The following is a 22,951-nucleotide window of genomic DNA, read 5'->3' on the forward strand; positions in this document are numbered from 1 at the left end:
GAAAGTCACGTAGATACATCTATTGCAACTATATGCATCGCATCCAACTATCGATACATGGTATCATCTGAAGAAAACAAAACAAGACAAAACAAAAATCCAACCCTAGCATCGAATAAAGCTAGCAAAGCAAAGCAAATCGCCAACTCCTCGCTCCAGTCTGACTCCATAATGTAAGGGTTGTCGGAGGTGTGTGGGGGGGTGTGCGTGTGTCGGACATCAATCCAATCATCTCGCTGGTATAATAATATGGTACATCAATCAATCAATCAACAAGAAAGATCAAGAAGTCGTCAAATATATGTAAAGTAGTGTAGAAGAATTATATGCCATGTCAGTCGTCGAACAAACAGAATTATTCTGCTCATGCAATACCCTGAGACTCGATCCCCGATATCGTCGAGTATGAATACGGCAAATCGACCAGTCCGTCCAGAAGCCAGTTCAGCGGATCGAATACTTCGTAATTAGGTTCCATGAATCCGCTGGGAAGGGCACCCACAGCGCTCGGTGCGGATACGCCCATGTTAGCCTGGGGGATCATGGGGGCTGGCGCGAGACTGGGGTCTGCGGCGCCGGCGACTCCGGGTGTCGCGGTCGAGGTGCGCGTCGGTTGAATTGATGACGAGTTGGAGGATTCAGCGTTGGAGTCTGGATTGGTTGGGTTTTTGAGATAGGCTGCAGTTGTTGTCAGTCTCCGATACATACGTCGATGTGTTTGCATCCGTGCATACCTTCGAGATTACGCCCCTTGGTCCGCGCGTCTTCCCGCCACCGCCAGACTGAGTCGAAAAGCAAGGACATACTCATTCGGCAGCGCACCTTGAGCATCAGCGAATCGTCGACCTCTCCGCCGTCTGCCGTCAATTTCGGTGTGGGCACGTTGTTCAGCCGCCACATCTGCGCTACTACTTCCGCCAGTCGCTCCGGCAGGTCGTTGCTGGAAACGGACACGCGTCTAATGGCCCAGATCGTCCGGTTGAAGAGGTTCTTTGCATAATCCATGTCGATGTGCGCGGCGAAGAAACTCTTGCATAGCTTCAGCAGAGTACATCCGCCTGCAACCATCATCTGATACACGTAGTACGGGGTGTACGACAGCACCGGGCCGACTTCTGTTTCAAGGTTCATCGCTGCTTCGAGGAACGTCGTGGTGGCAACATAAAGCGAGAGAAGACGCTCTCTATAATCCTTTGCGGTTGTGTCGTCGAAGAACGCAGAGAGATGGAGGTGCAGATTCGATGCGCGCAGATAGAGATTGGTGATACCTGAAAAGGTTAGACCGTCTTTATAATTCCATGATACCTAAGAAAGAACGTACTGTCATTGTGCGCCTTCAGCTGATTCTCCAGTTCATCGAAATCCCGCGACAGGAACGATATCAATGTTGATCGCTCCTGATCGCTGCAAAGTCCGACGGGGTCCCGCCGATTGGTGTATAAAGATTTGGTAACCTTGTCGCAAAACTTTTCAATCTCCAGCCTTGACCTGATGTCGTCGGGCAACCTGAAGTTGGGGTCCATCGAATCATTTGAAGACAGTGTCCAGTCGTACACACTAGACGGAGGCTGGCCATAACCAGTAGCAACCCTACATCGCGGTCAGTAAAGGATCGAAATTGATAATGATGAAACCACATACCGTTGGGCGACAATGTTGCAGACTGCCCACGTTCGCACCTTGTCTCTAAGTTCCTCTTCAATGAGCTCCACGCGGAATTTGCTAAAGTCCTGCGTGTGAGATGGACGGTGCAGCCCCAGCTGCATTGCCACTTGGATCATCATACCGCAGAGCATAAAGGTCGGATCGGTGGACGTGCTGCTGGTAGGGAAAGGCCAGGTACAGAGCAAGCAGAGAGCCTTCACGACGTGGTAGCTTTGTGGGATGTCCGCCAGCGTACTCCACACCAGTCGCGAAACCGGGCCTGAGAGGGAATTGAGAAGGTGGGTGTCGGCTTGGAAGCGCCGCGCGCCTACACTGATGATGGTCCAGAACAGCAGTGGCGATGCGCTGTAGTAATCATCAGGCGACTGGTCTCGATCAAGGAACGGTAGAAACGGATGGTAGAAGGTGAAAAACCTAACAGCATTAGCATTGACCTGTGAACAGTACAGTCTGCTCAAGCCTTACAGATGAAACAGCTCAGTCACCCTCTCCGGAACGACCGCGACATCTTCAATGCGCTTGAAGTGATGGTTGCCGTTCCTCATAAAGTTCGTGCCATCAAAGCCAGAGCGCAAATCCAGAAGCGACGCAACGGCTTCATGAGAACCCATATACTGATCCGTAGACATGGCCGACGGCGTATGGTAGACTCCCGAGCCAACCTGACTGGCCGTTTCTTGCTTGGGGGTCTGAACCGGTGGCAAAGACGCCGACTGTGACGGAGGTATAGCCCCAGCCTGCACAGTAGCGATCTGCTTTCTCAGCTCGATAATCTCGCGTTCCATCTCGGCGTTGCGACTGCGTTTCCCAACCCGTTTGAAGTTGGTTTCGATTTTACAGTCGAGCTTTAGACGACGACATCGAGAGCAATCCGTCCAAGGGTCTTGGATTACATCACATCGGAGCTGTATGAAATGAAAGAAGGTTAACGACAATCCAGATAAGCCACATGTCTCGGAGGGAAAGAAACCCTAAGTGGCGTGAGCTTACCTTTTGTTGACGGCATTCATTACAGGCCCGCTTCACGGGCTGTCTCTTCTTCTCCTCCTGGTTGTCCTGCCCGTCGATATCATCAATACTGCCCGGGGAGCTGTCCAACCCCGCCATGGTGGTGGTGCGCTTCCTGGCTGGACCCGCAGCATCAGACCCAACAGCAGGGGAGACAGATGGATGGCTGGCACCTCCCATTACGGGACTGGGGGCAGCAGAAGCATTCTCTCCTGCGAGTGGCTCCAGGATGGCACCCTGCAGGCCCCTGCCTCCGATTCCGCTGGGCGATCGTTCGGAAGACTCCAGGCTGATAGTAGGGAAGGTAGTAAGAGGGCCGAAATAGGATGTGGTATTATAACACCAAATCAAAAGAAAAGAATATTCGGGGGTCTGCCGGGGAAATTGGCTGGGCACGAGCCTTTTGCCCACGTGAGGGAAAAAGAACTTCGGAGAGAAAGTCGGAGAAGTGTGAAACAAATAAACACCGAAATGGGTGAGGTTATGTCAAGGCGCGCTGTTTGTGCGTGCAGATCCTTTCGAGGAGGAGACGAATGGAGGGATCCAGACCCTTTCTTACTGAGATTGGGATGGAATCAATCCAGCGCGGGGGAAACGGACTGCGAGCGAGGAGAAGCTGTCCGATCTCGCTCTCACGTGGTCTCGCCCGAAAAAAAAAAGCACGTGATGATAGCAGAGGCGCAACGGTGGCGCCTTAGTCACCACGGGCCATCGGAGGATCCGCCCCACCTGAACCCTTTTTGGTTAGGTAATCCCGAGTCCCTGTTTTCAACCCTAACTATACGCCTGTCCTTGATGTTGATATTGTATAGCAGGAACAGTGAAAATACTTGCTCACTTTCATTCGAAAAGGAGAAGTTAAAGGAAAGATGGTATGACTATCTAGTATCTCCAGAAAGCTCATACACTAGAATAATCTAATTGGCCCCACTCCTTGGCCCTATCACCATAGCAGCCTATCCGACGCCAGCCGGAAGCTCGGACGTCCGACGGACCAGGAACTACTAGGCCGGATAACTGGTATGAATTCGACCACTCATGTTCCACTTAATTATCCCAACATCATGTCCATTGTTTCACCACTTCTTATGGAGGAGTTGGTGGTTTGGGAACAACGGACATGCTTGCGTGTGCTTTCTACGCTGTCGTCATTGTTCATTCTTTTCACACCCGATGCTTGTATGAGCTTCAGGCTATTCCTCGGTTGTGTTAGTGCTTACTGCTTAGTTCAACGGTAGAGCTGGTTTGCTGCTCATGTAGCGTGGTGATTGATCATATCGATTTGGTGAGAAGTGAAGCAATCTGTCTGCTTTCCGAGGCCCCGTTGAACAGAAATGAAACCAGATAAGTACCCAGTGCAGGCCTTATAACACTATAACTATCAGACCAATGATCAACAAGATCTGTCCAAGTGTCTTAACTTCAGTCGCTATAGCTCCACAAGATAATGATAACGGCATTCTGTACACACACGCACATATACACCATCACTGGTTGTACGTCACCACCGAATCAGGGCAGTTCAGTAGAAAAGTCTGCTTCGCGTCGATCTTTGAATGATCGCAACAAGCCTAGCATAACTCTGATAAACTCCTTGCGCTCCTCGCGGTCATAGATATCGTACTCCCCGGTCCGCTGCACCTTGATCCTCCCTGATCGCTTTTTCTTGTCTTGGAAACGGGCAACTTCCTGCTGGGTCATGATACCTTTCACGAATCGAAATCTCCAACCTCGCACGCTGATGACATATGCAGGATATTCCTCGTGATCACTTTCAAACTCGAATGCCATGTTGGCTTGGAATAGAAGTCCCGGGATCTCAGACTGGGAGACGCCACCTCGTCCGAGGTTTAATTTGCACTGCAGGTTGTTTAGCTCCAGGTACCGGCTCACGAGGAGGACAAATCTCACCGTGCAAATAGCGAGAGGAACGCCAATTGCTTGACCACCAGAGATATTGAGAGTTCCTTTTCCAATGTAGTGTCGGAAATAAAGTCCCTGGTGCGTTCCCAAGTCTTCGCGTGCCAATGGAAAATAGCAATGCTGGCGAAATTCACTGGGTAGGGGAACATAATCAGCTTCTTCATGGCTCTACAGTATTCGGGAAGTCAAAAGGTGACACACATTTCTCCTTGGCTTGGCACGTGCTCAAAAAGCGAGGCCATATAGTCAAATAGGATATTTGTTGTTTTATTACCATAGCTGTCGTCATGAACGTCCCTGAAAAAGGGAGCGAACCTGGCTTTCTTCGGATCTACTAGTTTTTCTAACTCAGACCAGTCCGAGATCTCGCGCGCATCTTCGACTGCAGGGTCTTGCCATAGATCCACCAGCCTCTGATATTCTATAATCACCGCGCAACCTCAATCAGTGCTCTGTCTTGCCAGCGCAGCAGAGTTTACTTACCAGTATCATCATCTGATGGCAGATATCTGGAATCAAATATCTTATCCACCGGCACATCTTCATCTACCTCAACATTGGCAACAAACGAGCGACCGGGCCTGCGAGATCCGGTCCGCTGGTAATAGAAATGTGTGTCAGAGAGAGACTCCCCAGGTATGAGATCCTTCTCGCTCTCAGTGGAGCGATGATTATCAGGATTGTTGGCGGCACCTTCTGCTGAGGCTTCCTCGGGCTGTTGAGCTGATTCTTCTTGGGCGTCTCTGATGAATTTGAGGTGGATCTTGGCTTTAAACCAATTCGTCGTTGATGGCCCTGGCGAGGCTTCTTGATTACCTTTTCGTTTACCTTTCCTTGGCTTCCCTGCTTCTCCACCTGTTTCTGGTTTTTTAACCCGGGGAGTCTTGCGTTGTTTTCTCAAGAACTTATCCAGGCCTCCAAAGACATCTTTTTCGACGGGATTCCTTCCTCGAAGTTTGTAGCGTGGGTGTGGGTCGGGCATGGTGCCTACTGAGTAAGTCTACCAAATTCAATGATAGGGAGGATGATAGCGCAGAAATAATGTATGCAGGTAGAAGCCATATGCCGGCATATTTAGGATGTCGAGAACAAAGACATTGAGAAGAGCAAAACCAGCATAGTTCCTGGAATCGTTGCACGGTTAGGGAAAGAAGATGAGCACAAAGGGGGTCAGTCAACCACGGGACGGAAACTCTTCTTTGACCTTGCGTGGAAGGAGAGACGCAGAAAGGCAACAACCTCTTTTTGGACTAATCTGGCTTTGTGGTATTTATAGAAACCATGATGGGTCGTGGTTCCAATTCTGCTGTCTTTTGGTAGTGGTTTATGAAAAGCCTTTTCACTATTAGTAGAGGACTCAAGATTCATAGAATTGGGTGTCTTCCCTGGTTGCATTGATGTGGTATCACTGCTCTGGAATAACTGGTTAGACCTAGGTCTAAGAGTCACCGAGATAAAAGGCAGTCATAACCCTTGCCTTAAAGAAAATAAATTTGGATAAAAGAAAATACAAAGAAAGATATAAATGCTTCTTGCCCGCGATCTAGACAGAAAGTAAAAGCTGCGCAAGGTCATGAAGATGTGGTTTAGAAGATTATTATGCACAGCTCTACAAAGCCTATATATGTCCACTCGGGTATATGAGCTAAGAAACAACAAGAGATTTCCAGAGCCGAGAGCCTAAACAGTCTAACCCCCATATCCTAAGGCAACTTTCCTACATCACTATACATTTGCTTCTGCGTTTACTTCTCTCGTAGATGGTCTGCTCGTTCCACTCTTCAATGCGCCTCCGCCACAGATCATGTGCAGCCGCTTGTGAGCTGGTAGATAGCGTGGGGTCTGTCGATGCCCGGCGGTTCAGCGGTGGAATTCCCCCAGGCGGGAGTCGGACATTCTGAGATTGAGAGCGCCGATCTGCTCCTCGGTAGTAGGTGGAACGTTGTCGGCTCCCATGCACACCTTCGGGGGCATCATGTTGAAAGGTCGAGACCTGAAGATTAGGCGAGGAGATGGAGTAGGGGTAATGGTCCAGATTGAAAGTCCCATTCTGTGTCGGTGGCATAGCCTCCTGCCAGTCTGTAGTGCCAAGCAAAGACTCCTCAAGCAAAACGTCCTGGTAATTTGCTCGTTGAACGGCTGACGATTGATTCGGCTGTGTAGACCCACTGAGGACAGGGTGCAGTTGGCCCTGGAAGTTGACCGCAGGGTCTTGCTCTGGCACAGGCATGTGCGCTCCATCGAGCCCGTGGAGGTTAGGTTGGGGTCCTGTGGCAGAGCTCCTTCTGCGAAAGAACATGGTATGTCGTCTGTTCGGTTCAGGGGACTCGGAGTCTCTCACGCCCCTTCTCATGCGAGCGGCGAGCCGTGAGCCAGTAATGGTATGCAATCTTTGCAGCGAGCTCCGGGACGGAGATTCGTCAACCATCCGTTCCAGACGGCTTGTCTGAGGTCTCTGGATGCCTTCTGGAACATCACCGACTCTACGGGCCGGTTCCGTATTCGAAGGAAGGAGGGTCCTTCGGAGATAATCTGGTAGCGGTGCGTCGGGGTCCCTAGAATAGGGAGGTGGCGGTGGAACCCAATTGTCTGCGTCGCTCTCATGAGGAACCTGGAAAACCTGGGTGGCTGGCCTTTGGCCTTGAACAGGGCGCGCTTCGTCTTGATAGCGTGGGTTGTTGCGTCCGCGACCATTAGCCGCAGCCGTGGCTGCACGACGCAACGTGTCCCGAGATCGAGGCTGCGTGTTATCGTATGGTGATTCCGGAATGTGTTGGATTTCACTATTCGAGGAGCCCGAGAAGAAGGAGCTGTTTCTGCGGGCATATTGCCGAGGTGCGTGGACGACCGAATTGGCTGAAGGATAGGACTCTCGGGCAAATGCGCGTGCCCGAGGTGAAGCAGCATTCCCACGATGTAACCGCGTCCTTCTCCTCTCCAGCTCGACCTCAGTATCTAGGGTAGAGTTCGGTTCACTTAGAAGCTTCGGCTCCGCATCACCGACTTCGATGTTGACTTCAGTAGAGTCACCGTCCGTGACAGATCGTTCCAGGTCTAACAGCAGCACACGTCCACCATCTACCGGTACGTCTTCTTCGCCAATAGTTGGAGGGCTAATGCCACCAGGAGCAACGGCTACCAATCTACGACGACCAGCCACACAGTTTGGATGGCGTACCCAACGAGCTGCTGTCATTCCCGCCATGTCGGTCATCTTGTGGCCATTGATCAGAACCTTGGGCTTTGTAATGGACTGCTGGAGTCGGGACAGACTATCCCGGGCAGTAGCCGCCTCCTCGATCGAAGGGCCCTGTTCAACATCCATTTCAGCATATGTTCTTGCGTTGGGAGCTACAGGAGCAATATCCAGACGATCAGGTATTCCATATACCCATAAGCCAGAACTCTCAAATCCTATAGCCGCCAACTCCCCAAGATCGTCAACGGTCGGTAGCATGATGGGAGTTGTCTCTCGAGACCCATCCTCAGACATCGGAGTCACGAAATATGTTGTACCCGAGTTCGTGTTGTGCACCCCAAATGCTCGAAACGTGTTTATTTGTTCATCGAATCCCAGTAGCCAGTTGCCTTCACCTTCTGCGTGCCAGGGCAGCAAACAGGCGTGGCTAAACCCAGTGTTTATGTCTGGAAACAGGATTTGTGTGGTCCACATACGGATCTGTGCATCCCTCGGTGAATACTCGGTTTCTGATTCTGTGTAAAATGGCACGGTTATAGTGACCAAACCGCCGTTGCCGCGCTCAGCGGAAGTCCCTAGGAGCATGACACCATCAGAGGAGAACGACACCGAGTCAACCCCGGAGCAGCGCACAGCTCTTCGTTCGGTAGCCAGTGCCCCTTCACCGATGGCGTAGACTTCAATTCGATCATCGTACGCAATGGCAAGAACTCCTCCTGTCGGAGAGAGCGCTAAGGTCCGAGGAACATCGTTCAATGTCAAGTCTTGAATGTGCTTCGCTTCATCATCGGTAAGGCGGTAGATATTGACCCGGTGAGTGGAGGAAACGACAGCGAGAATGGAGCCATCATCTACAATGGCAGCATTCAAAGGCCGTCGCCAAGTCTTGAGCTCATGTTTCACGACCGCCCGATCCGAAGTTACATCAAGTACCACAATTCTGGAAGAGCTGATGCACAAGATAAGCTGTGCATTAGGAGAGAAAGAAAAGCGGAATGCTTCACCTTGTGGAAAGGCCGTCGAAGAGCTCATAGAAGTCGAGGTAAGCTTGATGAGAGTCCTGCGGGGCCGGAGAAACGCATTGAATGTATTCCGCCTGACCTGCGCGCCGAACTGCCGCTTGAGCAGTGTGAGATCGCTTGAGTGAGCGGGCTGCTCAGTAGCCTTCTGCGTCAAGGCAAAGGACGGGCACTGGGAGAGATGATGCGCATACAAAAGGGTTGAGTCCGATATGCGTCGCCATTTCCGGTTCAGCAGAGTTAACGACGCAAATGTGTTGGCATCCGCAACATATAGAATACTAAGGCGCCAGTTAAATCAGAGATCCTTCCGAGCACAGGCAGCAGATATCATCAATCACATGATTGTCGCTCGCGCGATGCACCGGCTCTGGGACGGGAGGTGCACTTACTGCTCGATGACGGTACGAGGCAAACGAGCAAACGGCGACGAAGTCTGCTTCTCCAGACGCGGTCGCGTGCTTTTCGGGGGCTCCTGATGCAGCTTAAGGGAGCAGGTGGTCGAGGGACATTGATCGGGATCAAGATGGGGGCCGCCAAGCCGCTCTGAGGTGGGCAACCGGACATCCTCCTCCATGGTCGAAGGTAGTAGTAGTTAGTTTTGAATCTCACCCACGCGGGTCTACATTTGATAGAACAAATGCAGACGACACTGGGGGGTGTTCAATTATCCAAGGCCAGCATGATTTTTCGAGGACATAGGGGGCGAAATAAAGACCGCGGAAGGAAGCACGCTGGTGGGCAAGCGGGAAGCGCCAACGAGCAAGGCCGGTGGCTGTGTCCCTCACCCGCACGCCAATAATGCACCGGGGATCTTCTGCTCCAATGCGTATGGGGTTCTGAAACGGGGCGGTTCCTAATGACCGAGGAAGGGGAACTCGATAGGTCAGAAGCGGGGAAGCATCAAGAGGTCTATAAGAACTTGGGGAAGGAAATCCAAGAAGAGATGAGATCGGATGGGGAATAGTTAATAGGTGGGATGAGGAGGATGGAGAAAAGAGGAGGAGAGTGGATGAAATGGAATGGGTTCCTGACAATGAAACACAAGAACCAACTAGTGTATGTATGTATGAGATGTATTAAGAGGCATTGTTCACTACTACTACTACTACATAGTAGTACTAGTTGTAAGTATGAAACAATGTATGCAATCTTACCGCGCTAAGCCCTGGCAGGAGGGACATCTCCCCAAAGCGGACTAGTGCTTGCGCGGATGGCCATTACATCAATCTGGGGCACGTGGTTGGTCGCCCTGACTGACTCAGCTGTGACTGAAATGCTCCCCACAAGTTGTTTTGGCAGATTCTACGGAGTAATACCAAGGCTTTTTTCGATCGCGCGCGCTTCCAGAAACCCAAGGAGATCACCGAGCCACCAGCCAGGCATACTTGCTTCGACCTTTCAGCCTTCACTGACGGTGTGGGGTGATTTCTTCAATTCAATGACTGTGCACTTATCGGCGCTTCCGGTCTTTTCCCCTCTCCCCTCCCAGCCCCAAAAATTTCCGATGCTGTCCCTCGGTCTTGTGATCTAGCCAAGTCGGACAAGTAGATAACTTGACTAGTGCGAGTACAAAGTACCATACCAAACTTGACAGTTATTTAACTAGCCCATAGACCATATGCAATGAGTTAGACTCGCAACGCTACTAGTAATTGTTGGATTACCATTAGTAATTAGATAATTACTTATACTAGTAGTTCTATACTACTATTGGGTAGCAGCACTATATGCTAACATATATATCTGGTACATCATCATATTGCAGCCAAAGCTTCGATTCTAGACCACAACTATCCAGCAAGGTCAACGATTAGAATGTAAGTTATTGCCAAGCGCATGCTCACTGTTAGTAGACCTGATGACATACTTGGTAAATCCGAGAGGGTGCTGGTAATGGAAAACGTGCTCACTACCACTGCTCTTATAAGATTCCAGGACTCAATGTAACCATATGGCAACAATCAACAAAGATATTATATTTAGTTTCACTAGCCATGAAATAGCTACAAATGTCACATGTATTAGTCGCAAACAATCTTTGATAATTATATTGATGATTAATCCCCCAAAAGAAAATTACGATAGCTGTACAACTTTAAAGAAAAGACACAAGTCAAGGATAATGAAGGTTCTTTTGACTTCATTAGTATTTATCAATTTATACACCGCAAAACCAAATACACAACCAAATGCTATTTTACAACGGAGATGAAAACCCGTGATGAATCGCGCAAGAGCCAACGAAATGAAAAGAAGAACAAGAAAAACCCCTCTAATGTGAACCCCACATTCCCGAGACCATCGAGCAGATGGCATCTCGGATATACATTAAATAGCCCAATGAAATTCTTTTTTGGGAAGTAAACAGCGGAAGAGAGAAGAGAAGGTCATTGCAGGCGAGCGCTTCATGCGCCCCGCCGCGTCATCGCTCAAGAAAGCATCTACTGCTGCTTGGGCCCAGCACCGAACATGCCGGTGAAAGAGCCCTTCATCATGGCCATCTGCTCCTGGCGGGCCTTCTCCTCCTCCGCGGCCATCTCGGCCAGCCACTTCTCGCCGTTCTCACGGATCTCCTTCTCAATCATCTCGTAGTTCTTCTGGCCACGCTCACGGATCTGGTCCCACAGCATCTTACCTTGGGCCAAGCCCTCCGAGGGGCTCTGCTCGCCGTCCAGGGTGCGGGTGGACTTCAGGCCCAGGGCAGAGGCGAAGCTGCCCAGACCGCTTCGGGGGCGCTTCTTCTGCTCCTCGGCGAGCTCCTTCTCGAAGCGCTCGCGCATGGCCTTCTCACGCTTGGCGAATTCCACAGGGATCTGGGTGCCCTCGAAGGACTTGATGACGGGACGAACGTCTTCGACGCCCATACCGGCGAGGTATTCAAGGAAGGGGATCATGCCGACGAGGGTCTTGTCCTTGGAGTCACCAAGCCACTTTTCAAGGATGACGGCGTTTTCGGGCTGCAAGCGGGCGTGCTCCTCCTTGGTGTCGATCAAGATCACCTTGGACAGATCACGGTTGAGGTAGGACAGGTCCTAGGTGTCTGGGTTAGTCTTGACTGGGAGCTAGGTACAGCCAACAGTGACATACCTTGATGTACTCTCCATCCTTGTACTTGGTGGCTTCACGGAACAAGGGCCAGCGGATAATGCGGTAGGGGTCAAGCTTCCGGAGCACCTGGTCGGCCATCATGCTGGGCACGCTGGTGAAGAGGACGAGTTCGTAGTACTGGTTGAGATAGCGGAGGAAGTAGTCGACACCAGGACGCTTGGCCACACGCCATCCATGCTCACGGCTCCACTCGCTGTGCACCAGGAGGTCCTCCAGACTCAGCACAAGGGTGTAAGGCTGACGCATGTTGGGATCCTCATCGGGCAGCAGCTTGGGGAAAGCAGGGTCCTTGTAGTAGCTGGTGATATCGCCCAAGCGGGCCTTGGCACGGTTGTACATGAGTCCGAAGCCCCAACCCGATGGCACATCGGGGTGGGCCTTCTCTTCCTCCTCGGTCTCCCAGTTGCGGCCCAAATAGGCCACACCACCAGCACCTGCCAGCAGGAACAGGACATACATCAGGTTGGCCATGCGAGCGCGCTTGCGATCGAGGGAGGATTCGTAGTTGGGAATGTCACGGCCACCATCATCGTAATCTTCCGCACGCGACGGGTCCTCTGTAAGGTTCAGCTTGCTTGGTCCGCGGTTCTTCGAGGCGGCTTCCAATTCTGCGGCAAGGGTGGAGGGAATGCCCTGGGTGAGATCGGGCAGGGGTTTTTGAGGAGCATCATTCTGGGGAGCTGTAAAGCCGGTCTGAGACTGGGAATAGAAAGTGTCAGAAGGTGTGTTGAGATTATCAGCGTCGTCATCAAACTCACGGCTTCGGTGGCCGGTTCAGCCTTGGTATCAAATTCGGCCTGCTCCGCGGAGTAGTCGTTCTGAGAGGGAGCCTTGGGTGACTGTTCCGACTTGGCGGACTTGACGGATTCGGGAAGCTTGTAGGGAGTCTTGGGCTTGGTGGACTTCGCATACCAACGCGAGTGGGCGACGGAGATAGTTGAAGCTCGAACGGTCGAGGTGAGGACGTTCGGCCTCGTCAGAGGCAGTACGGCACGACTAAGCATTATGAAAGTGAAAAGGGCATCTATATATGAGCGGGAGAAGATGAGAAATACAGGCGCCGGAATGATTTCACCACCGACACCAAGGGAGGTAAAAAGAGCACGGTTGGGGTGAAGTGAAGAACAATCAAGAAACAAGAAGCAAGTGGATGATCGGGGCCCAGCAATGCCGGCGGTCTTCGGCGGAAACAGAAAAGTTCACGCACTGACCGTCGGGCGGGGTCACGCAGACCAACAGTGCAGTACTGGAAATTAGTTTAAATACCGGCGCGGAGATGCCTTCCTTTCCTTCCCTTTCTTCTTTTTTCTCACAATTTGAAAGTTGAAACCCAGCTCATAAATTTGACTCATCAGGCCTTTCTCCTCCATGCGTGCCGGGTTGAATTAGGCTGGGGAGACCAATATTCCCACATCCAAGAGCCGCAGCGAAGGGACCCCATGCAGCTGCAGCCCCGTTGGTGGGATATATCCTTCTTGTCCTTCCTTCATAAGTATTAGTGATGGATGCTATATCGTGTCGTATATGTCGTTAATTCTCGACTTCCAGCTCAATGCAACAATGGGATGATTCAGAAAAGAAAAGAACAGAAAATTTTCAAATCATCCGAGGAGTTCACTCTCTAAAAGATCCTCATTCGTATCGTGGCGTATATTTCTTCTCTTCCATCTAGATCCGTTTGAGCGCAGTTTTTTTCTTCCTCTCTTGCCTCTTCAACCCACCACTCTCTACACACAAAAATGACCAACATGAACTCCCTCTCCCAAGCACTGGAAAAAGTCCGTTTGGACAACAAATCCACCACTGGCAAAACCGTCAAAGGCAAGCCCATCAAGAAGCAACGTACGAAGAAACCCCCCATCGAACCCTTCCGCTTCTTCGACCTTCCCTCCGAAATCCGTCTACGCGTCTATCACTTCGTGCTCTTCACCCCGAAACGCGGACGTAACCCGCGCCTAACAGGCAGCGTGGGCGCCTCGTCGAAGAAAAACCCTCCCATCTCCCCCACATCCCACCGAGTCGCGCTATTCCTGACCTCATGGCGCATGCACGATGAAGCCTCAGACTATTTCTACTCCACCCAAGTATTCCGTCTATTCCACCTCCAGGACTACTCGCGTATGCCAACCATCCGGGCCATACCCCCGCGGTACCGTCCCTCCATCGCCACAGTCGAGTTGATTCTCGGATCGAGCTGGACAGCGCCACCGAGCGAATGGACCATCACACGCAGTCTGGGACTGGAGGAGATGGAGCGGATGCGCACGTTCAAAGTCTTCGTCGAAGTCGATCCATCGCATCCGGTGTTCGAGGGGTTCCGCATCTCAAAGGACTATTATACGGATTTTGCGGGCGATTTGCTCAAGGGTGTCCTGGAGAGGTTGCCGAATCTGGAATACGTGGAGTTTGATGGCTGGCCATCTGTACGGAAGAGCGGTGCTCTGATGAAGAGACTGATGCATGAGGTCAGGTCGGCCGGGATAAAGATTGCGTGGGGCCCCGAACGGGGGTGGACGGATTATGATGGGGAGGAGTTTAGTGAAGATGCGTATGGGGTTATTGCGCATGAGAAGAAAATGCAAGAAAAGGCTCGTCGGAAGAAGGAGTTAGAGGAGGCGCAGGAATTCGCCAGGTTGCATGGCCTGCCGCCGCCGCCACTTCCGTTGTTCAATCCGTACCTCGATTATTGAGATGTGATCATGATGTGATGGGTTTGGGTCTTCATTTGGCATGATATGATATTGCGGCCTTGCGGGAGTTTAGATCGGTTGCTTTCACTGGGATTGCTTATATAGTTAGATGCACATATACCTATACATAGATTTTTTAGACAATAAAGTGCACACTTTTTGTTGTTATTTGGTTCAAATCACTTGGTGTTGTTACTACTGGTGATTATATACCGGGTTGATACATATAACGTCATTCATTGATGTGTCTGCCAAGACCAGATGACCGTCCTGTACATGAAACCTGAGTTCAGGGAGTCTGAAATGGCATTAGGAAATATATGTTATGGTATGGTTGCTCTATAGTTCCTCATCAACCTCCATGCCGGTGCCATTCTCCTTGCCGTTTGATTGCCGTGCCACCGAGGCCTCCTTGTCAATCATCTGCCGCGAGACGGCTACGATGTTGTCCTCAATCAACTGCTGGCTCACATCTTCGATGTCTGCAGAGAATCTGATCAGTAACAAAATAACAAATCGTGCAAGCGATAAACGTACGCTTCTTGGGGTCGACCTTGCCGACGTATCTGGTCTTAAGCTGGTCCTTGGTGAGCGTGGTCTCCTCCTTGACCCGCTTCTCGTAGCCCTCGGCGAGGCTGACGAGCTGCTTCATGCGCTCAACGTTGTGCTCGCCCTCCTCGTGGAAGTCCTTCATCTGCAGCGCCTCCGTCCAGACGTGCTTGTGCAAGTTCATCAGCATGTTCTCCTCGAGACCGGTTTTGCGGTAGTCGATGGCAATGCTGTAGTAGTGGCGGTTAAGACCGTGGATGAGGGCCTGGATGGACGGCTTGTTCAGATGACCCAAGTTGGATGTTGTTTGGCGGGGCTCCTGGCCCATGACGACAGTCTGTGGTTGGATGAGACGGAAGGCATCAATGACGACCTTGCCCTTGACGGACTGGATGGGGTCGACGACCACGGCAACGGCGCGGGGAGTGAGCTGTTCAAAGGATTGCTGAGTGTTGATATCGACGGACGAAAGCCAGCAGCCGAAACCAGGATGCGAGTGGTACCAGCCAACAACGGTCTCTGGTCTATAGCATGATGCGTCAGGATGAGCCGGGTAGTTCGCGGGATACTTTTCGAGCTTACCGTCCAGTCTGCCTCAGCATGTCCATCATCTTCGTTTGGAAAACAGGGTCCACGGCTTCGACACTGACACCAGTACCACTTTGAGGCATGGCGAAAACGTCGACTACCCTGACTGTGTACTCGTCCACGAACTCTCCCAGCATCAGACCCATGACTTCCATGGGCACACCAGCCCGACCGTGTCTTAGCATCTTCAGCAGAGCGAGCGATGAGATGTGGACGGTTTCGGAGTTATCGATGAGGTTGGGGATATCCTGTACCTGCATTAGCCCATAGCCCCAAACCCTCTGAAGATACGAGTGCCATGTCCGCTGCTCGCCTAAGTGTTACTCACTCCATTATTCCCTCCAACGCCCATGCCCTGGGCTGCTTGGAGCATGCGATGCAAACGATCCATAGTGGAGACGGGGGGTTGGTTGAGTGTTAGTTATGTAGATGAGACCAGGATGACTTCCTACGCGGAAGCTCCAATCGGAAGGTTGAGTGGGGGTATCAGAGCAAATTCGGTGATTGGAAAAGCTCAGATGTTATATAGGCAAAGGGGATGCTCGAGCCGGTTCCGATGGAACAGTAAGCGAGGTTAGACAAAAGCTGAAGATGGGAAGCAGGTGGTGATGGAGGCGCAACTGGGTCGTGTGTAAGTAGTGACGGTCGAGCTTCCCAAGAAGCCTGACGAAGGCGGTGGAGCAGCTCGGGGTTCCGCCTTTGCGTCTCCCTTCGCTTCCTTTCGGTCCCCATCACTTATTGTCCGCCCCCGGCCATTGCGAATGTACTCCATCAGTGCCACTCTGTGAGAGTTATTCGACTGACTCACGTATAGGGCACTTTATCTGTCCTATTCATTATATTTCTTGTCTACCTGAGTGTCATCTGCCTGTTTTCTCTCCATCTGACGCTCTCATACACCCCCCGAGAATTCACCGCGCTCAAGCGACATTCCTACGCATTGGTCTGAGTGAGGAATCGCCGTGTGCTTCGCACAGTGACATTCGACATGAGTAACTCACTCGCGCCTCTGGATCCCATTACCAATGGGTCGGCGGATCGCAATAAGAAAGTCGCCTATTTCTACGATTCCGATGTGGGAAACTATGCCTATGTCTCGGGACACCCGATGAAGCCTCATCGCATAAGGATGGCTCACAGTTTGGTCATGAACTATGGCCTTTATAAGAAGATGGAGATATACGTAAGTGATCATGGATGGTTATTAATGGATCTGTTACAGGATCTCTGCAACGTCTTTTGAAAGTAGCGCTGACGCAGTCTACAGCGGGCGAAGCCGGCCTCGAAATACGAAATGACCCAGTTCCACACGGATGAGTACATCGACTTCCTTTCGAAGGTTACACCGGACAACATGGACTCCTTCGCGAAGGAGCAGAGCAAGTACAATGTCGGAGACGATTGTCCCGTTTTCGATGGGCTCTTCGAGTTTTGCGGTATCAGCGCGGGTGGTAGTATGGAGGGTGCCGCCCGGCTCAACCGCAACAAGTGCGACATTGCCGTTAACTGGGCCGGCGGTCTTCACCACGCGAAGAAAAGTGAAGCAAGTGGATTCTGTTATGTAAATGGTAAGTTTTGCGATACCTTATGCTGGGCCTTCCCTGACGCAACACAGACATCGTTCTGGGTATCCTGGAGCTGCTGCGATTCAAGCAGCGCGTGCTCTACGTTGATATCGATGTCCACCACGGAGATGGTGTTGAGGAGGCATTCTACACGACCGACCGTGTGATGACGGTGTCCTTCCACAAGTACGGCGAGTACTTCCCAGGTACGGGTGAGCTGCGCGATATCGGAGTGGGTCAGGGCAAGCACTATGCCGTCAACTTCCCTCTCCGCGATGGCATTGATGACATCTCCTATAAGAGCATCTTTGAGCCCGTTATTAAGAGCGTTATGGAATGGTACCGACCCGAAGCGGTGGTCTTGCAGTGTGGTGGCGACAGTCTTTCGGGCGACCGTCTCGGATGCTTCAACCTCAGTATGCGGGGCCACGCGAACTGTGTGAACTTTGTGAAGAGCTTCAACCTGCCCACCATGATTCTCGGCGGTGGCGGTTATACGATGCGAAATGTGGCACGTACTTGGGCCTTCGAAACCGGTATTCTCGTTGGTGACACCCTTGGGGCAGAGCTTCCTTACAACGATTACTACGAGGTAGGTTATAGTTTCTAGGTGATGACTATGCACAGCTAACAGACTTAGTACTTCGCACCTGACTACGAGCTGGATGTACGTCCGTCCAACATGGACAATGCCAACACGAAGGAGTACCTGGACAAGATCCGCACACAGGTCGTGGAGAACCTCAAGCGGACTGCCTTTGCGCCCTCCGTGCAGATGACCGAGGTGCCACGAGAGCCTCTCGTGGAGGGCATGGACGACGAGGCAGATGCCATCTTAGACGATTTAGATGAGGACGAGAACAAGGACAAGCGCTTCACCAAGCGGCGCTTCGATCAGTACATTGAGAAGCCCGGAGAGCTTAGCGACAGTGACGACGAGGAGCTGGCTGGGGCCAACGGCGTCCGGCGGCAACCCAACGCGCTTAAGCGGAGAAACCAGGTCAACTATCGGAATCTCGATGTGAACGATTCGGGGCTGGAGAGCGGCATGGCTACGCCACAGGACGCATCCTCCATTCCTGACGATGACATGGATACGACTGGTGATGCGAAGATGACCGAGGCTCCGGAGCCGGAGACTGAGGCGCAAGCCACCCCCTCTGCGGCCGATGCGCCGTCCCGAGCAGATGAAGCCTCCGCGACAGAGCAGACAGAGATGGCAGTGGATGGACCAGAAACGACGGCAGCATCGGCGCCGATCTCCCGGCAACCGTCTCCCAAGCCTCAGGACGAAGACACCGCGATGGTAGATGCGGGCGAGGCCGCACCGGAAACCGAGAAATCCGACGCTGCGCCTGAAGGCGCGGCTGAAGAAGAAGAGAAGAAGCCCAGCGAGGAGACCCCTGCGGCTGACAAGCCCGCTACGGAAGAGACGCCTGTCGCAAAAGAAGAGTCACCTGCGAAAGAGACAACTGAGGCAGCCGATACGGCAGAAGCGGAGACCAAGCCTGCGGAGGCCAGTGAGCCGAGCGAGACCAAGGACAAGACACCAGAGGCAGCCAAGGACGAGTCGGGTGAGGCTAAATCGAAGGAGCCCAGTGCGGAAGCCGAAGGAGCTACAGAAGCAGAGAAGACCGAGGAAGCAAGCAAGACCGAGGAGTGAAGCTGAGCGAGCAAGATGGGAACAAACGAACGACTGGCGCAAAGGCACGGGCGGATGGTGTTTGGGAACGAATTGATTTCTTACCATATTATTATTACATATTTGAGAGCATGAATGCCTAGTATTTTTAGAGCAGATTCAATAACGTGTATTTACCAATGTATTCCATATTGAGAAAACTACTACAACTGTCACCCCAGATAAGAAGTACGATAGCTGGTTATCAAAGATAGCTAACTACAGTAGTTAGTCTAGACATCCTGACTCATCCCTGACTAACCCACCCTAACTGTATCGAGACTAGCTCTAGGGCAACCCTCTATCCGCATAAACCAGCCAATGGGAGAGCACTGCCAAGATTTTACCCACGACGCACACTAAGCGAGAAGCAAATCGAAACCCGCGACCAAGTCTCTGAATCCGACGACACCCCCCGTTTCGACCGTCCGTCCGTCCCCCTTCCCTTGTCGCCCAGTTTTAATCCGACAACCCTAGATACACAGCCAAGATGTCTGCGAGAGGGTGAGTTATTCTTTTTCGTTGTTGGGAAATGTGTGGGAAAGAGAGACAGAGAGAGAGAGAGAGAGGGAGAAAGGAATCCGGACCGGAGATATTGAAAAGCTGCGGGAATGAGATGAGATGAGGAGCGATGGGATGGGGATGAATTGCTGGCTGGAGATTTCGACTCGAAATTACACGGTCGGATCATGTTCGATATGCGACACATACGACTTTGAAAAGAGGCGGAAAGAAGGATTGATTGGAAGTCCGGGAAAGAGCTGGAATACATCTATGGAGATGGAGGAGGGATCTGATATACATGGGATACAAGGGGACATGTTAAAGCTAACAAAATATTTTCAACAGACGCGGTGGTGCCTCCGGCAACAAGCTCAAGATGACCCTCGGTCTGCCTTGGTATGTCAACTCCAAATTTCTTTTCCGTTCCAATCAATACACGCACCCATCTTCGAGAGAAATATGCGATTCGATATAAAATCAATCAATCAATCTCGACAACAATATTTTGATTCGAAACTCGAGCAATACACACACAATACCCCCACTCGATATCCCACCCCAAACCATGATATACAACCTACACAACGGACTCGAACACAAATGAAAGAAGAATGAACACAGCTAATTTCTGCCTTACAGCGGCGCCGTTCTCAACTGCTGCGACAACTCCGGTGCTCGCAACCTGTACATCATCTCCGTCAAGGGTATCGGTGCTCGCCTGAACCGTCTCCCCGCTGCCGGTGTCGGTGACATGGTCATGGCCACCGTCAAGAAGGGAAAGCCTGAGCTCCGTAAGAAGGTCATGCCCGCTGTTGTTGTCCGTCAGAGCAAGCCCTGGAGACGCCCCGACGGTATCTACCTCTACTTCGAGGACAACGCTGGTGTTGTACGTACCCTTGTCCCTTATTTCCGTCATGTGGTGAAGGATTGTGGCATATGGATACTAATGGTTGAATCTAGATCGTCAACGCCAAGGGTGAGATGAAGGGTTCCGCTATCACCGGTCCCGTTGGTAAGGAGGCTGCTGAGCTTTGGCCTGTAAGTTGCCTTCAATTTCCATTCCATTCGGAATGTCTACATATACTAATTCTGTGTCTAGCGTATTGCCTCCAACTCCGGTGTTGTCATGTAAAATGTGTTAAACCTGGAATTTGGAGCAAGAAAGAAAAAAAAGCGATACCAAGGGCTTCTAGAACAAAGGGGGTGGTACCGGTTTTTTTTTTTTAGTATGACCTAAGAACATTCTAAAAATGAAAAGGATTCATAAAAAATTTAAACCTGTCCACCTTTTTCTCTCCTACTTGTTTCATGATGTAATTGTAGATTTTATGTCTTTATGATATGAATTGATCGATCGGATGATCTATATAGATTCAGTGTTACTATAACTAATATGTATGTATGTAAGTTATTGCTTTTTGATCTTCTTATCCGCTCTGGTGGTATCCTTCCCAGCAGAGACACCAGCACCAGCTCCAATGATACTCGATCCGATATACAGTACCACCAATCCCAAAGTAATCACATCGACGACATGCACCGCCCACCAAAGATGCTGCACGCCTGCGGCGCACATCTGGATCTCGTACTTCCATTCCGTACCGGTGAACCACACCGACAGGAGTCCGGCGTAGCCTCCGTATTCTCCCATCATGGAGCGCATAGTCACTTCCCGGATGGCGGGGACGCCCAGGTCCCCTTCCCTTGTGATGCCGTGTTGATAGCGCAGGGCATCCCATTCCCAGCCAGGTGCGTCACCGTCATCCTCGTTCTTGTCATCTCCATCTACCTCAGCAACAGTGCGATTCACGAAATGCACCACATCACAGCCCGTATGATCGTGGCCCGTAAGAATAAGGCCCTTCCTCCCCCAGCCATTTCCGGGGACGGTGTCGTCCCCACTCATCCCGAAAATGCCCTCGAGGACAGCATTAGCGCTGGCGTACTGGCTTAGGTGGTTCTGTTCTTTGAGGCCGCCGGCGTAGAAGCGCGGGTTGCCGGCGGCGTCGCCCTTGGAGTCGTCGTCATCGTGGAAGGCGAAGAAGGGGGCGTCAGTGCAGATTCCTTCTTTCTTGTGGAGGGGGAGGTGGGTTAGGAGGAGAGTGAAGGTTTTCCCGCGCGGAGATGAAGAGACGGATGGGCTTCGCTCTTCTAGTAGGCTGTTAAGGTATTCGTATGTAGCTGATTGGACTTCAGAGCTCAGGGCGGGGGTGTCTAGGACGAGACTGTTGAGGTTGATGAGGTGAATTGTTGGAACTGTTTCCTCTTCCTCTTTGCCTTCTTCAGAAGAAGGTAAGGTGAATTTGATATCCCAATCTCCCCTTCCAAACACCCTCTCGAACCTTTCAATTCGCGATGGACTCGCATCCCCCGCATATCCGACATCGTGGTTCCCCACGACGTTCACAACCCTCTTCGCCCACTCTCCATTATCAGTGCCCAGCAGCTCCGTCCCCATCTCCCCGGTAATCTCATCATCCACCCGCACACCACCGCGGAACACCCGTTCCCAGTATCTCCGACCACGTTCGTCAAACTCCCCGTCACTCACCCATTGGCTCCCCACTAGATCTCCCAGCACGGTGACATGCGACGGCGCACTCCACCAGTGCATCGTGCGGTAAATATGCGCCAGGTAGTAGTCATTTCCGAGAAGGTCAAGGCGTTTGCGCGCGGCGCGAAATGCGCGGGGGAGATCGGTGGAGACGAGGGAGCGGAGGACGGAGCGGAGGGTGTATAGGGTGGCGGAAGGGGGTCTTGTGCGGAGTGTGGAGGACAGGTCGGCGTAGTAGTTGGAGAGTTTAGCGGGGAGTTGATCGTGGGGTTTGGGGAGGGAGGTGTCGCCTTCTAGTTGGGGGTCGGCGAGAACGAGGAGGCGGAAGATGGGAGAGGTCGCAGATGAATGAGACGAGGGAGAGAGGTGGTGGCGGAGGGTGGAGAGGAAGGATGGAGAGAGGTGTGGAATCGAGAGATGAGAGGAGGTAGATTCCTCTGGCAGAGGGAATGCGCAGCCATGGAAGACGGGGTAAAGATAGAGATAGACAGTGCTGGTCAGGGCCAGCGGGAGGAGGATGGCCAGCGCGTGGCGGAGGAGAAGGCGGAGGAGGGACATAGGGAGAACCGCATCGATGGAGAAAAGGAGTGACTGGAATAGGAATAAAAGAAAGAAAGAATAGAATAGAACAGAAATAAACCAAGGAGAATAAACGGGGTCGAACGCGCTCAATCAAGCCATCATCGTGTGGATTGTAAGAAGTAGAAGAAGAAGCGAGGATGAAACGGCGGTGATCAGTGACGCGGCCCGCCGATCCCCGTCGCTTATACTGCTTAGAGAATATAACGATAAAGACTTCACATTCAACATTCACATCCATATTACATTCTACATAGTAGACAGACAGACAGGCAAATAGGTAGACTCGTTCACATATGAAAACATTCAAGCGGGG

At 51.7% G+C, this 22,951-nt stretch overlaps 9 protein-coding genes across 9 annotated transcripts; 3 read left to right on the forward strand and 6 right to left on the reverse strand.

Moving 5' to 3' along the window:
- Window positions 1-25: 25 nt before the first annotated feature.
- BO79DRAFT_189074 (putative C6 transcription factor (Leu3)) lies at window positions 26-3,170 on the reverse strand. The gene is made up of 6 exons (XM_025680631.1): window positions 2,656-3,170; window positions 2,131-2,570; window positions 1,642-2,079; window positions 1,322-1,590; window positions 735-1,268; window positions 26-678 (listed from the first exon to the last, which is right to left on the reverse strand). Exons 1-6 carry the CDS (start codon window positions 2,851-2,853, stop codon window positions 365-367), a joined length of 2,193 nt encoding a protein of 730 aa, XP_025543148.1. The 5' UTR covers window positions 2,854-3,170; the 3' UTR covers window positions 26-364.
- A 936-nt stretch (window positions 3,171-4,106) lies between these two features.
- Window positions 4,107-5,578, reverse strand: BO79DRAFT_243293 (uncharacterized protein; the record flags this gene model as incomplete). The annotated part of the gene is made up of 3 exons (XM_025685270.1): window positions 4,107-4,729; window positions 4,798-5,017; window positions 5,080-5,578. The coding sequence occupies 3 exons, from the start codon at window positions 5,576-5,578 to the stop codon at window positions 4,186-4,188; spliced, it is 1,263 nt and encodes a 420-aa protein (XP_025543149.1). The 3' UTR covers window positions 4,107-4,185.
- A 498-nt stretch (window positions 5,579-6,076) lies between these two features.
- BO79DRAFT_285269 (F-box domain protein) lies at window positions 6,077-9,799 on the reverse strand. Its single transcript, XM_025688339.1, has 2 exons — window positions 9,207-9,799; window positions 6,077-9,095 (listed from the first exon to the last, which is right to left on the reverse strand). The coding sequence occupies exons 1-2, from the start codon at window positions 9,389-9,391 to the stop codon at window positions 6,314-6,316; spliced, it is 2,967 nt and encodes a 988-aa protein (XP_025543150.1). The 5' UTR covers window positions 9,392-9,799; the 3' UTR covers window positions 6,077-6,313.
- Window positions 9,800-10,963: 1,164 nt separating this feature from the next.
- Window positions 10,964-13,055, reverse strand: BO79DRAFT_243295 (protein translocase subunit TIM50). The gene is made up of 3 exons (XM_025685271.1): window positions 12,684-13,055; window positions 11,905-12,624; window positions 10,964-11,849 (listed from the first exon to the last, which is right to left on the reverse strand). The coding sequence occupies exons 1-3, from the start codon at window positions 12,927-12,929 to the stop codon at window positions 11,259-11,261; spliced, it is 1,557 nt and encodes a 518-aa protein (XP_025543151.1). The 5' UTR covers window positions 12,930-13,055; the 3' UTR covers window positions 10,964-11,258.
- A 199-nt stretch (window positions 13,056-13,254) lies between these two features.
- BO79DRAFT_167334 (uncharacterized protein) lies at window positions 13,255-14,730 on the forward strand. The gene has a single exon (XM_025679374.1). The coding sequence runs from the start codon at window positions 13,665-13,667 to the stop codon at window positions 14,613-14,615; it is 951 nt and encodes a 316-aa protein (XP_025543152.1). The 5' UTR covers window positions 13,255-13,664; the 3' UTR covers window positions 14,616-14,730.
- Window positions 14,731-14,852: 122 nt separating this feature from the next.
- Window positions 14,853-16,373, reverse strand: BO79DRAFT_189090 (proteasome regulatory particle lid subunit RPN11). Its single transcript, XM_025680632.1, has 4 exons — window positions 16,081-16,373; window positions 15,747-16,000; window positions 15,153-15,688; window positions 14,853-15,097 (listed from the first exon to the last, which is right to left on the reverse strand). The coding sequence occupies exons 1-4, from the start codon at window positions 16,141-16,143 to the stop codon at window positions 14,955-14,957; spliced, it is 996 nt and encodes a 331-aa protein (XP_025543153.1). The 5' UTR covers window positions 16,144-16,373; the 3' UTR covers window positions 14,853-14,954.
- Window positions 16,374-16,510: 137 nt separating this feature from the next.
- Window positions 16,511-19,134, forward strand: rpdA (histone deacetylase RPD3). Its single transcript, XM_025688340.1, has 4 exons — window positions 16,511-16,935; window positions 17,020-17,320; window positions 17,368-17,909; window positions 17,958-19,134. Exons 1-4 carry the CDS (start codon window positions 16,741-16,743, stop codon window positions 18,978-18,980), a joined length of 2,061 nt encoding a protein of 686 aa, XP_025543154.1. The 5' UTR covers window positions 16,511-16,740; the 3' UTR covers window positions 18,981-19,134.
- A 259-nt stretch (window positions 19,135-19,393) lies between these two features.
- Window positions 19,394-20,800, forward strand: BO79DRAFT_207433 (60S ribosomal protein uL14). Its single transcript, XM_025682170.1, has 5 exons — window positions 19,394-19,502; window positions 19,848-19,898; window positions 20,142-20,388; window positions 20,463-20,540; window positions 20,602-20,800. The coding sequence occupies exons 1-5, from the start codon at window positions 19,489-19,491 to the stop codon at window positions 20,632-20,634; spliced, it is 423 nt and encodes a 140-aa protein (XP_025543155.1). The 5' UTR covers window positions 19,394-19,488; the 3' UTR covers window positions 20,635-20,800.
- A 110-nt stretch (window positions 20,801-20,910) lies between these two features.
- Window positions 20,911-22,733, reverse strand: BO79DRAFT_189097 (uncharacterized protein; the record flags this gene model as incomplete). The annotated part of the gene is made up of 1 exon (XM_025680633.1): window positions 20,911-22,733. The coding sequence occupies exon 1, from the start codon at window positions 22,612-22,614 to the stop codon at window positions 20,911-20,913; it is 1,704 nt and encodes a 567-aa protein (XP_025543156.1). The 5' UTR covers window positions 22,615-22,733.
- Window positions 22,734-22,951: the final 218 nt, after the last annotated feature.

This window comes from Aspergillus costaricaensis, assembly GCF_003184835.1.
Source record: "Aspergillus costaricaensis CBS 115574 unplaced genomic scaffold BO79scaffold_5, whole genome shotgun sequence".
Lineage (NCBI taxonomy): Eukaryota > Fungi > Ascomycota > Eurotiomycetes > Eurotiales > Aspergillaceae > Aspergillus > Aspergillus costaricensis.